The 12,102-nt window shown below is 30.5% G+C and overlaps 1 protein-coding gene and 1 non-coding gene across 2 annotated transcripts; one reads left to right on the forward strand and one right to left on the reverse strand.

Annotated features, from left to right (window-relative positions):
* Positions 1-2,214: 2,214 nt before the first annotated feature.
* On the forward strand, positions 2,215-7,846 carry LOC107397846 (uncharacterized). The gene is made up of 2 exons (XR_001574868.2): positions 2,215-6,690; positions 7,159-7,846. It is a non-coding gene; the product is annotated as an uncharacterized LOC107397846 (transcript).
* On the reverse strand, positions 7,226-11,305 carry LOC100142381 (insulin-like peptide). Its single transcript, XM_001814129.4, has 3 exons — positions 11,038-11,305; positions 10,654-10,840; positions 7,226-7,728 (listed from the first exon to the last, which is right to left on the reverse strand). The coding sequence occupies exons 2-3, from the start codon at positions 10,838-10,840 to the stop codon at positions 7,520-7,522; spliced, it is 396 nt and encodes a 131-aa protein (XP_001814181.1). The 5' UTR covers positions 11,038-11,305; the 3' UTR covers positions 7,226-7,519.
* Positions 11,306-12,102: the final 797 nt, after the last annotated feature.

Here is a 12,102-nt window from a genome sequence, read left to right on the forward strand (position 1 = left end):
GCTTGCATGATTTTTTTTATAGAGCATGCACGCATCTCTGGGTCACCTTGTTTTATTTGAAATAATTTAAAATGGCTGTGATTTTTAGTCAATTGCTTAAATTGGACTTAGATGCAATTTCTCGATAAAATGTCTAATCAGTACAAACCGGAATTTGTTTTTCTGCCAAGTGGAGCAATTTCGGCCAATTCATGTAAATAGGAAGACTTTCAACGTAAATAACTAATTAATCTCTTACTTCTTATTAATTAGAATCAATAATCTATAAATTGTTTGTTACAGTGATTAATCAACTAGCAAATAAGCAATTAGTCTGAACTAATTGAAACTATTTTCACTTTTTGTTTGTGGAAAAAACGCCGAATCATTTGTGTTGTTTATCAATGAAATAAGTAAAAAATAAGTCAGAAATTTTGTTTGCGTGGGAATCGGCGCAATTAATAATTTAATCAATGAAAGTATGTTGTAAATAATTGATAAGTCTTAAATTTTGATTTACAAAGTTGCTTGCAGGAATTTTTGTTCCAAAAAATGTCCACCTACGTATTCACAACTGACGACAGTTTATTTACAATGCATTTGTAAAACTCAAGGTTAATAACTTCTTGATATTCAAATCAAGAATTTTTATTCGCCTTATCAACAAAAACAAATTAATTGCACTTTTAACACATTTTATTTTATCGTCTAAAATATTCGCGTTGAAAACATTGAAATGTTTCAAATACAATTTGGCAATCGCGTATTTTCGGTACGAATTCCAAATGTCGATGTCCACTTTTATCAAATGATAAAATTTAAATCACCGATCGGTGCCACAAGAGTTTTTGTGTTTTTTTATAATAAAAAAAATTGTTGTGACATGTTATCAGCACACTTGTTTAAATTTTAATCACTTTATGTCATTATTTGGCAATACGTTTAAGGCAAAAATGGTGGATGCGCCGGGTTTACCTGTTATTACCACAAATATTTGCTCTATAAATAAATTGACACAGTTTTGGTACAACTCGACAAATTTATGTATTACGTAAACTAAAAATCTTCCATTAATCCACTCTTCTAATCAAATTGAGCGCATTATTTAGTAAACAAAATTATTTCATTTTATTTTTCTGCCACATAGTAACAAACCATGCCATGTCTACCACACACTAAAAGCCATTTTTTCTTCGGATTTGTAGTGATTTCAAGTGTGGTTGTTTTGACAATAGTCCAAATGTTTGGAAAATTAAATTACGTTTATCCCTTGTTGAAGACCTCAATTTGTGCACTTGACGGAAGCGTTGCATTGTTGATTGCTTCGTTCGAAATTGTTGACACTGTCAACAGAAATTTCATTAACGTAAAGACAATCTACCGGTTTTATGCTCATTTGAAGAAAATTGATGAATTCCTGAACTTGCCACCAGTTGACAATTATTTCATTCGAGGCATTTTTACTTACAAAAGTCTCATAATAATTGTGCACCTTGTAACCATTGCTACATTTATCAACGACGTTAATTCTAATTACGATTTTTATGGATGGAAAGGCCACAAATACAATTGCATCAGTTTTATTCTAATTTATAAAATGACCTGGTTCGTGGTCCACTTATATGTGATCGTGAGCGAAATTCGGCGACGTTTCGAGCTTCTCAACACCAAGTTTGAGTACATCATCAGAACCACAAGCTCGGAAGCTGCAGCAATCAACTGTCTCAAATGCCACGATTTATTGTGTGGCTTAATAACCAAAGTTAATAAAACCTTCGGCTTTCAAATCATGATAGTGGACAAACTCATCGCTTTGCGAGTTGTCGAAACGAGCTATTTGTGTTTGTTGTTTGCCATTGAAGAGCGTACAAAGTTTAGTGTGCTCACATTTGTGAACAATTTTATCTGGAGCATTGATTTCATTGTAAGTCTGTTGTCCCTCAAACCAAATTCTTGAAGATTATTTCAGATTTGTGGCGCTCTGATTAGTTTTTCGTGCGGGAAAACCAATAAACAGGCGCAGTTTTCGCTAATTCTCTGCCAAAATTTGCAAAATGAAGTGGGAAATGATCCTCTCAAAGGAGAAATTTTGACGCAGTTTGCAAAGCAAGTGGTTGCTGCTAGACCCGAGTTTAACTGTTTGGGGTTTCTTCCAGTGAATTATGGTTCTTTTCTGAAAATATTGGGCAGTATTTTTAACTATATCGTGATTGTTTTACAATTTGATCACTAGAAGTTTGAAGAGTTAACCCGTTTTTTCTTTGAGAGCAATAAAGGCCCTTTATTTCTTTGATTGCTAAAGTTAACATTTTAATTAAATTTTAACATTGTTATAGTTATAATATTAAAAATTCTAGAATTCCGAATTTACAATTTCCAAATACAAATAAATAAAAATTTTCACATTTAAATTTTTTATTAAGACGTTCTTCATTTTGGGATTTGGTAACCTTGGATAAATTTTGTGTGATATCGAGCCGACTATTAATAGATCTAATTATTTAATACGTTTCATGGAATGACCCATATTTGATAATCAAAGTGTTTTGCTAATATAACTCGTCAAATAATTTTTATCGCGGCTATTTCTATTTTTACGTCTACTCGAAATAGCCAAATCTAGGCGACTGAATCAAATTGCTAATTGTTTATATTTTTGTAAATCATTCTTTAAACAAGCGACTGATTCCCTGTGTAATGTTTAGTCTACGTTTTTTATGTTTAAATTTTCACGCCTAGATAATTTTATTAATTTTTGTTGTTGTTACCAATTCAAAAGAATAAAAAACCAACAATCAGATTAAAATTTTAATTATTTTTAAGTATCAGTACATAACAAGTCGCTCACTCACAAAAACACATTTTTGGTTAGTAAACATTTTACATTTTGGTCTTACATTATCTCCTCTGTTATTAATAATTGTTATTTTGCAATTTCACATTTTTCGATTAAAACCATTTTTAATGTTTTATTTAATTAGTGCGTGGGCTCATAGATTAGTTGTGACATACACTAGTCGACAGATAAATTGACCAATTGTGATCAGTTAATAAAACATAATACAAAATGAAATCTACAGAATGGGCATGTCAAACTTGTGAAACAAATTTTTAAATGTTTAAAGGTATAGCCCTTAATTTGAATGATTTTAAATTAAACTTAAGCGTTTTAAGATCATTTTTAACATCCAAATAGACTTTATCAACTAACTGCGCTTCGCTGGATAACAATATATTGTTTTAAGTTTATTTATTTGTTGTCAAACAACTCCAGAAACGAATACCACATATTTGGAAATTCTGTTGAAAAGAAAAACTTGTCAATAATAAAAGATTTTAACTTTAGAATCGTGGATTATTACCAAATTTTAAGTTTATGTTAATAAATATTACGAAAACTTTTATATGGATTCTTAAACTGTATTTATCTTTCTTTTACAATGGAAAGCTTTATTTAGTTTTTTTTTGATTTAAAATACAATTAAGTTGTAGTAAGAAAAGAGTGCTTTAATTAATTTTATGTTAAACTTTTCTTGATTATCAAAACAATTAAACATTAATAAGTTTTTTAACGCAGAATTGTCCAAAGATTCCAAATCTCTTTTTATTTCTTAACTACAACCATTAGTTCTTTAGATATCGGTCAAAGTTTGGTTTTTCAAGAAACCGATTATTTAGAATATAACTTTTGAGACAGTACATCGAGAATTTTTTTTTGTAATTTTATATACGATAGAATAAAAAAATGGCTACTTTATTCCATGGAATTTTTGTTGTATGGTTTTAATTGAACAAATTTTTATAACTAAGTGTATTGTTTACTCCAAACCCGGGTACGTAATGTAAATCTAATTTCTCAATTTCCCCTTTTAAGGCGATATGAACTACTTTTAAACCCGATTTTGCCACTAACAATTGTTAATAAAAAATACAGATAATAACTAAATGAAATAATGTACCTAGTAACCACTTGTATACAATCTCTTTTAAAATCTCAGAATTTAGAGAAGTTGTCAATGTTTAAAATTTAGAATTTTAGAACTAAAATTCACAAATTTGAAATTTCTGTTAACGCAATATACGGAAAATTGTTTTAGGATTCCGAAACTGTTTTTCGTAGAGTAAAGGTTTTTTGAAATATCGTTTGATTTGATTTCTTGGGATACATTTTAATAAGACATGAGCGTTTTATTATTTTTTAATAATTCAAACGCTGCAATTATTATTTCAGTAAGGAATTGAATTTATCTTTATTTTTTGTTTGCAAGCAATATTTTTGATATCGGTCAAAGTTTAAGACAAATTTCAAACTTTTGAGCAACATATTTTTTTAGCCAATGTGAAGTGTCAAAGCAATAAAAAAATTGTTTTTCTCACATGGAATTGTCCGAGGATTTCAAAACAATTTTTTATTTTTTATCGACAATGAAGAGTTTTTTTTTAGATATCCCTTAAAGTTTGTTTTTAAAAAAATACAGACTATTTAGTATAAAAAGTAAATGCTTTTTAATTATTTCAAAAATTGAAATTCGTTTAATTGTTTTATTTACGAGCCTAAGTAAATTGTAAGCCTAAGTTCGAGATTTTGGTTAACATTTAATTTGGTAAAACCACGTCAAAAAGAAAAGATTAAACGGCTCTAAACCAATGAAACGAAATTTTGAAATATAATTGTCAGTGTTTAAAAAGACAAAAAAATGAAATTCTGAAATTGTTTCTAGCAGAGTAAAAATTTTTAAGATATCGTTTGATTTGTTTTTTTATGTAGTTTTGTATTGTATTCAGTTATTTTATAGATTTGGATGGGTGACCGGATAATGTAATGCCAAAACATCGCAACTAACTCGTCTTTCGGAGGAGACGTTAAGCCGTCGGTCCCGGTCACTACTAGTGGTCGTTAGGTCAGGTCAGAGGCTGTAGATGCGACCTGAAAACTCTGGCACTTGGGTGATGGCATTACCACCATACGCATATTCATATTATAGATTTGTATCTGCCTTTATTTTTTGTTTTTTATATGTTTTTTTTGTTAGCAAGCAGTAGTTTCTGATCCCAGTCAAAATTTGAGACACTAATTGTCAAAAGAAATGGTTTAGTTATTTAAAGGAGCAGTAAATTAAATGTTGTTGTAAAAATTTATTTGGAGTGTGAAATGTGTGTTAATAAATCTCTAGAACCAGCACATTATAAACAAAATTTAATTAGTTTTCTTTTAACTTCGATTATGATACTTGCTCTAAGTTTGAATAACTTGATGTTTTAATTTATTCTTTAAATAAAGTTTTTCAGTCATTTAACACATACCTTCTTGTACATTGTTTCAAACTTAGTCGAAACCAGTACAGAACGTGTGATTTCGGTTTTTGTTGCATTTTATCCAAGATTTTACTTTTTAGCAACAAACAACCAAACAGAGCAACAATGCTTTTATAAAAATTGTCAATACCTACTGCTAAAAGTTGGCAAAATTTTTGTTTTTGCTAGAAATTTATTGAAGCTATGATTTTAGTAAGAAGTCAAACTACTTATCTATCATTAAAGCCCTTCTCTTGGTATAAAATAACTATTACGAGTTTTAATTTGCCTTTATTTTTTGTTCACAACAAATATTCTGATATCAGTCAAAGTTTGAAATATTATTTGTCAAAAAAATGTTTAGTAAAGTAATACCTAGGTTTGAATAACTTGATGTGTAATGTTTTAATGTTATTAATGTTCTTTTACATAAAATTATCTGAGGATTTTAAATCAGACTTTTTTTGAGATTTGTTTAACAAAAAAAATGATTTTTTTACGTGTGTGTGTCTGAAGATTCTGAATCTGTGTTTATTTTCTAATCGTATCTACAATCAACAGGTTTTTTTAGATATGAGTCAAAGTTAGTGTGTTAATAAGAAGTGAATGTTCTTTTTTTTGTTAAAGTCAGACAGTTCAAACAACTAAATTAGCTTTTCTTATTAGTTATTACAGAAAATGGTTCAAGAATTTTAAATCTGGTTTTATTTTTATCAATCAATCATTGTTTTTAAAATGTAAGTCCAAGTTTGAGACATTATTGGTTGACTTAATTTGGTAAAATCGCTAACATCGTAACCCTTTATCACAATTTTTTGTGGTGAAGGTAAAATCTAAACGTCTTAATTTTTAAGTTTCCTTGGGTCAAATTCCCCGAGGATTTTAAACTAGACTTTGTTTCACATCTATGAGATATCGATTAACATTTATCATACTTTTATTTTCGCCTCTATGGATTAATAAAATTTTGAAATTCTATTTTAAGCGGATGAACGAGAGGTCACTTGTGTGTGTGACCCCTCCAATGCATTATGTAAATTTTGCTTGGCTCAATTACGAAAACCTCGTCGATTACATAACTGGAGCCAGTGGAGGGTCCCGTGTCAATTTCAATAACCGCAAACCAGACGTGAAGATTGGATAAATGTAGGAATTTGCCGTCATTAAAATGGCAATGGATCAATCAGGCCAATAAAAAAATGAGCAACCTGCCGTTGATTCGGGCAAAATTTTGAATTAATTTTGCCATTAACAATGCATTTGAAGACGAACAATTTACCACTCACCCACATGCAGCTAGATTGGCGCCATTAATAAATCACGTTGACACGTGAACCCTTTAAATAGATTGCTCCAACACGTGAAATAATGATTTAAGACGGGAGCAAGCAACAATAATAACCCCCTGTCTGAAATGTGCGTAGATAAAATTATTTATAACAATTGTAATAATAAGTCGTCTGGCGCTATGGCTGGTCATTTTTTCTCGTTCTATAAATAACATAAATGTTGAGAAAACAATGACCCTCTGTGCTCATTATAAATGTTTATAATAACTTTGTGGTATGCGTAAGTAGGTACACAATTGTTATCTAGGTACACTATCTGGCGTGTGGACAAACAACGGGGGGCTCTGGTGCATTTTTGCTATTTCCGTGTTTATTCTTTCTCCAATGTTTGGTTTTTTTCCATGCGGATGTAATATTAATCGCTTTCTATAAATAGGAAATTCAAAATATTCTAATCTTTGGATGCTACAGTCAAATAACGACCAGTAAAAATGTGTTTAATTTGATAAGCTATCAGCTACAAATATTTACTAGTTTTTTCTAAATGCCATGAACTGTACCTATTATGATAACCTTAGGTATTTTGATATTGTAGGGATAACACTTCGTAACAATGTTGACCACACGTGTCCGTTCCGTGCCGCCTCAATAAAACTCCCCAGTTAAGAAAAATTCAATAATTTATTACACGCTTTAGCTAGGTAAATAAAATTATGCAACAATAAATCCGTAGATACAGTATCACAAGGTCATATCATTACTAAATAAATACCGCAACGACAATTTTTCTTCTTCTCCTTCAATACACGTAATACAACAAGAGTTTGTGTGCCATCTACAAAATTTAAGTGCACGTTGGCAGAAGCGAAACGAAGCGCACCTATAGCTACATTATATCACAAATTTTTGCCGACTAATCACAATTTAATCACAAGTTCACTTTTTAAGTCACAATTTTATCGACTAGGGCCGCCGCAATATTGGGACAGTTCTTCCAGTGAACAGGGTTTTTCACAGCACTCGTTAAAAACACCACGACGCTTCCTTCGACGAAAACCGGACATATGATGAGACGCTGCATTCGCCTTACTTTGGTACGGGTAGTCTAAACTATGCTGGGACAACGATGGGTAGCCGGGACGTCGCGACGCACCCATCTCGTGAACTGCAAACAAAAATGAGAAATCAATTTGGTTGCTTAAGAAAATAGATCATTAATTAAATTGTCGCAATTAATTGTTGTAATGTTTTGAGCCAAAATAAAAATTAATAAGGCGATATAATTTATCTTAAAATGTGTTGTTTTGTTATTGAAAATTTAAACATTACCACTGCTAGTTGGTTGTCTCGGTTATGAAGAAAACGGTATGTCATGCTACGAACATTTTTAATGGTGGCTACGAAAACTACAGCACGAGCTGTAGGCGAGTGTCGTACAAGTATGAATTCATTAAATGCAAGCTGTATTTACAATTTTTTCTAGAAAAAACAATAAACAAATTACATTTTTTTAATGACAAACTAAAGTTGTGCTTTTAAGCGGTCAAAAATTTCTAGTCTTTTGACTGGTCAATTGATATATTATTTGACAATATTTAAAAAGATTGTTCTTTTTCAATTTTCGTCATTGTGTTTTTAATAACAATCAACAATTTAATAAATAATCATGTTTAATGGTAATAATGATCTAATTGTGAATACAGTTTAAGTTGAGAGAAATATGCAGGTTGCTTCTTATAGTATTTTGGGAATATGCGGTCCAGTTGCTGAAAAAAATTGGATTTTTTTAGGATAAACTTATCTATTATAGGATGTTTTGGCTTTAAGTTGCTATTTATGTGATTTACATTGATTTCAAAAATTCATCTCCGTTAAAAATTGAATTGACTCATGAACATTTTTGAGCGATATTTTTTCCAGTTTTCGGCGTGGATTATTTCAACAGTGCATTGATAAACTTGATGTAAATTTTGGCAATAAACTGTATATTGGTGCTGAATTTAATTCAAGAGTTCAACTTCATTGAAAATATTTTGAAATTTTTTAAAGCGGTACACCAGAACTAATTTTTGATACTGTACTCAATTTCAAAAACACAATGTGTTTTTAAATGATTCGCATGTAGTCGTCTGTAAATTTCTCATGTAAAATCAGAAAGTTATTATTCTCTATTTATTAAGTCTCGAATTCGGAAATAAGCTTCAATAATAAGAGTGTTTTCTTGCACAATATAATAATTTAGTTGCATTTTAAAGAAATTTTTTATAGAAATTAATGGAATTTCACAACTGACAGATTTATTGACAGAGAAGTCAATTGAGTAGAGCGGCACAACTTTTTTACTTGTAAACCAATTTCAAACTTAACTAGATGGAAATTATTTAAAACCACATTGTATAAAAAACACGCCATTATCACGTATCTTGATATCTTGCTCGTTTTATTTCTATCAATGGAATATTGGTAAATGGGCTGAACTATCAGAAAATGAATATTTTTTGGGATACCAGTTCTATATTTTAAACCAAAATTGAAATCCTGGTCACTTTTTTCCGAAACAAAGTTTTTGTCCAGTAGATCGAACAAACGACTTTGAGGGTAACCAGACCGGTGAGTTGACTGCGGCACACTCTATGCCAGACTAATGTCAAACGTTTAAGGCAGTCTTATAATAAATTGCTATCATGTTATATTGCCATTGGTTACAAGTTGTCCCGTGGTTGTCATAACGCATTCTGATTGATCTTAAATTTATATTATCTTAATGACAAATATGTATTGTGAATGAAGCAATTAAAGCATTGGAGGAGAAAAAATATACATATTATGACTAATTATAAGCCAGTCGTGACATGGCAGCCGATCAAGGGTTAAAAAAATTAAAGGTTCTAACAAAAATCAAACTAAAAAGAATAGATAATAAGTATAAAAATGTTAATATAATTGCTTGTATCTTTAAAAAAACTGAAATCAAAAGGTTTATTTATAATAAAATAATATTTATAATTAAATTAAATGGGCGTTATTGACTATTTGTACACGTGCAAATTAACGAGTAAACAAAATAGTCATTGTAATTCTAACATCAGTTTTTAAAATTGTTAACAACATTCTGTTTTGTGGTTAAGTTAATATTACTTGGACATTAAAAAATTGCGTAAAAAAAGATGTTCCGAATTGCTTTTCTAAGAAATCTAAAATTGTTTTATTTAAAATTATTGCAGAACTAACTGACTTAACTTTAAATGCTTGAAATAAAAAAAAATACGTAATACCTACTCTTCATCGTGAATTATCATTTATTCTATCGCAAACAATAAAATGGTATTTTATTCACTGTTTACTTCATGGTAAAATGAAATTTTACCTTCTAAAGAAATATGGCTTACAATCAATGCTGAATTTTTTAACCTTTATAATTGTCAAGCAAAATAACTTAGTAGTTCAATCGATAAAATAAAGGATGAAATACAATTTTGTATCGTATATGACGATAAAATTCACCATTATCTTCTCAACCTCTCTCAAAGATAAAATCAAATTTTATCGTCTTGTATAATAAATAACTATCATTATTAAATCACTCAAAATGTTTTGAAAGATTAGCAACCTGCTGATTAATCAAAAGATTACAAGAAATAAAAAGGAAATCAAATAGTAGGACTATCAAAAACATTATTTATTTAATCATTTGGTTATGATTACTAAAAAATTGGATATACAAAAAGAAAGTAAAAAAAGCATAAAAAACACAATTAGTTAAGAATTGAATGAGTCTAAAACAAATGGTAGATATTTATGACTTCAATTTATTGTTTGAGTTTAAAAAAAAACACTACAAGACTTTTAAATTATTTGTTGAATGCATTTTTTAAAGATTAACAATATGGTTTTTGTTCAAAAAACAAGTAAGAAAATTTGTCTTAAATATTTTTAAAATAATTTAAGGAATTTGTTGGTCCTGAACAAGTGTTCTTAATTTAATACACTAAAAGTCGTTCGAAATTGTTGAAGAAGTCGACGGTAAGCGTTAAGAAAATGAGAACGAAAGAAATTTTGGCGTGTTGTGTGTGCGAAAAAGCGTACTTACTGTCTGACTTCTTGTTGAGCGTGTTGTAATTGCCTTTGCATACCGTGGACAGCGTCTCTGAGAGTCTTCTTCCGCAGTAGACCGCTTTGGACTTGGTTCCTCTAAAGTTGGCCATCTCGTCTGTCCTACAAGTGTGTATTCCGGCCAAGACCGTCGCCACCACCACCAAAACGTACTGGAGATCCATCTGTAAAATGAGCACTTATTTCCATCATCCTCTCTCCCATGCACCTACTTATAATAAACAATAAAGCCATTAAACTTGTAATGGCAAGCGCGACCAGCGATAATTTTGTTGTTATTTTTTATTACATTACTGAGAGGCTTATTAATTTATTGAGCCGCACGCTCGATTGGGATTAATGGTCTCTGGACCACAATTACCTTGAGTGCTTCCCCGAAACTCCTACATTCGCACAGATGATGAGTGGTTGGGGTTCATGCATTCGGCACTTTATCAGCGACATCACAGACTGAACGCGAACTGGGACCACAAGACATCACAACTGTGTATCATCGACCGCTAACTGTAATCAACTGGACGGAGAACCGATGGACACACTTATAAAACACATCACAAATCACATGCTGGAGAGAAGCGATCGAATGGTGGACGATGCTTGAGGAATGATGAGGAGGAAAAGGTTTGGAGGGACTTTTGGGCACGTGTCGGGGGGGCTTCGCTGGACTTTGCTTCGCTTGATTGCAAAGGTGGAAGGTTGAGTGTTTACTTCTCGCTGATTCGATCCATGCCAGACTATCTGGCAATTAGGGTAATTGCAAGACTGCTTATTTCTTCATCTTCTCCTAATCCCCCATTCGAAAGCTTCCAGACTCTTCCAAGATATTTCGTGCTAACCATTTTGTTTGTTTATCACTTGTTTACTCGAAATTAATAGACTTTTTTCATTTATATTTTAAAATCTACTCTAATCTTAATTTTTCTACCTTACTAATTCAATAATTATCTTTTTGACTTTATTGTTGTTTCTTTTGCTTGCTTGGAGCCAGTGAGATAGGCTAACTCTTTTTGTTACATTTTTTGTATGGTTCTACCATTTTATTTCAAAATGCCTACTTCATTTTATTAGCATCAAAGTGGTTTGCATTTATATTACTGCTTTGTATTAATAAATCTTCTTGAATTGAGATTTTATACTTTTCAGAAGAGATGTAGAGCGTCGCTAGACAATTTATTGCATAAACGAGTTCTAATTTTCACAAATTAAATAATTTGACAACAAAGGCTGAATAAGTATGTAATTTCATTTACGTTTTGTTAATAAAATTACTAGAATTAAATTTTATTAAAGCAAACAATAATTTTGTGACACATTTTTATTTAGTTCATAATTTTTCAAAAACAATTTGTCAGATTCTAAAAGTGAATTATTTTTTTTGTGTTTGAGTAAAAAAACTTTCAAATAAATTAAACTCTGTTAAACATCT

Source organism: Tribolium castaneum, chromosome 9 (genome assembly GCF_031307605.1).
Source record: "Tribolium castaneum strain GA2 chromosome 9, icTriCast1.1, whole genome shotgun sequence".
NCBI classification, from domain to species: Eukaryota; Metazoa; Arthropoda; class Insecta; order Coleoptera; family Tenebrionidae; genus Tribolium; species Tribolium castaneum.

Coding starts and splice junctions, on each gene's coding strand:
- LOC100142381 (XM_001814129.4), bottom strand. CDS start 10,840: ATGGATCTCCAGTACGTTTTGGTGGTGGTGGCGACGGTCTTGGCCGGA. Junction 7,729..10,653: donor GCTCAACAAGAAGTCAGACA/GTAAGTACGCTT, acceptor TTTTGTTTGCAG/TTCACGAGATGGGTGCGTCG.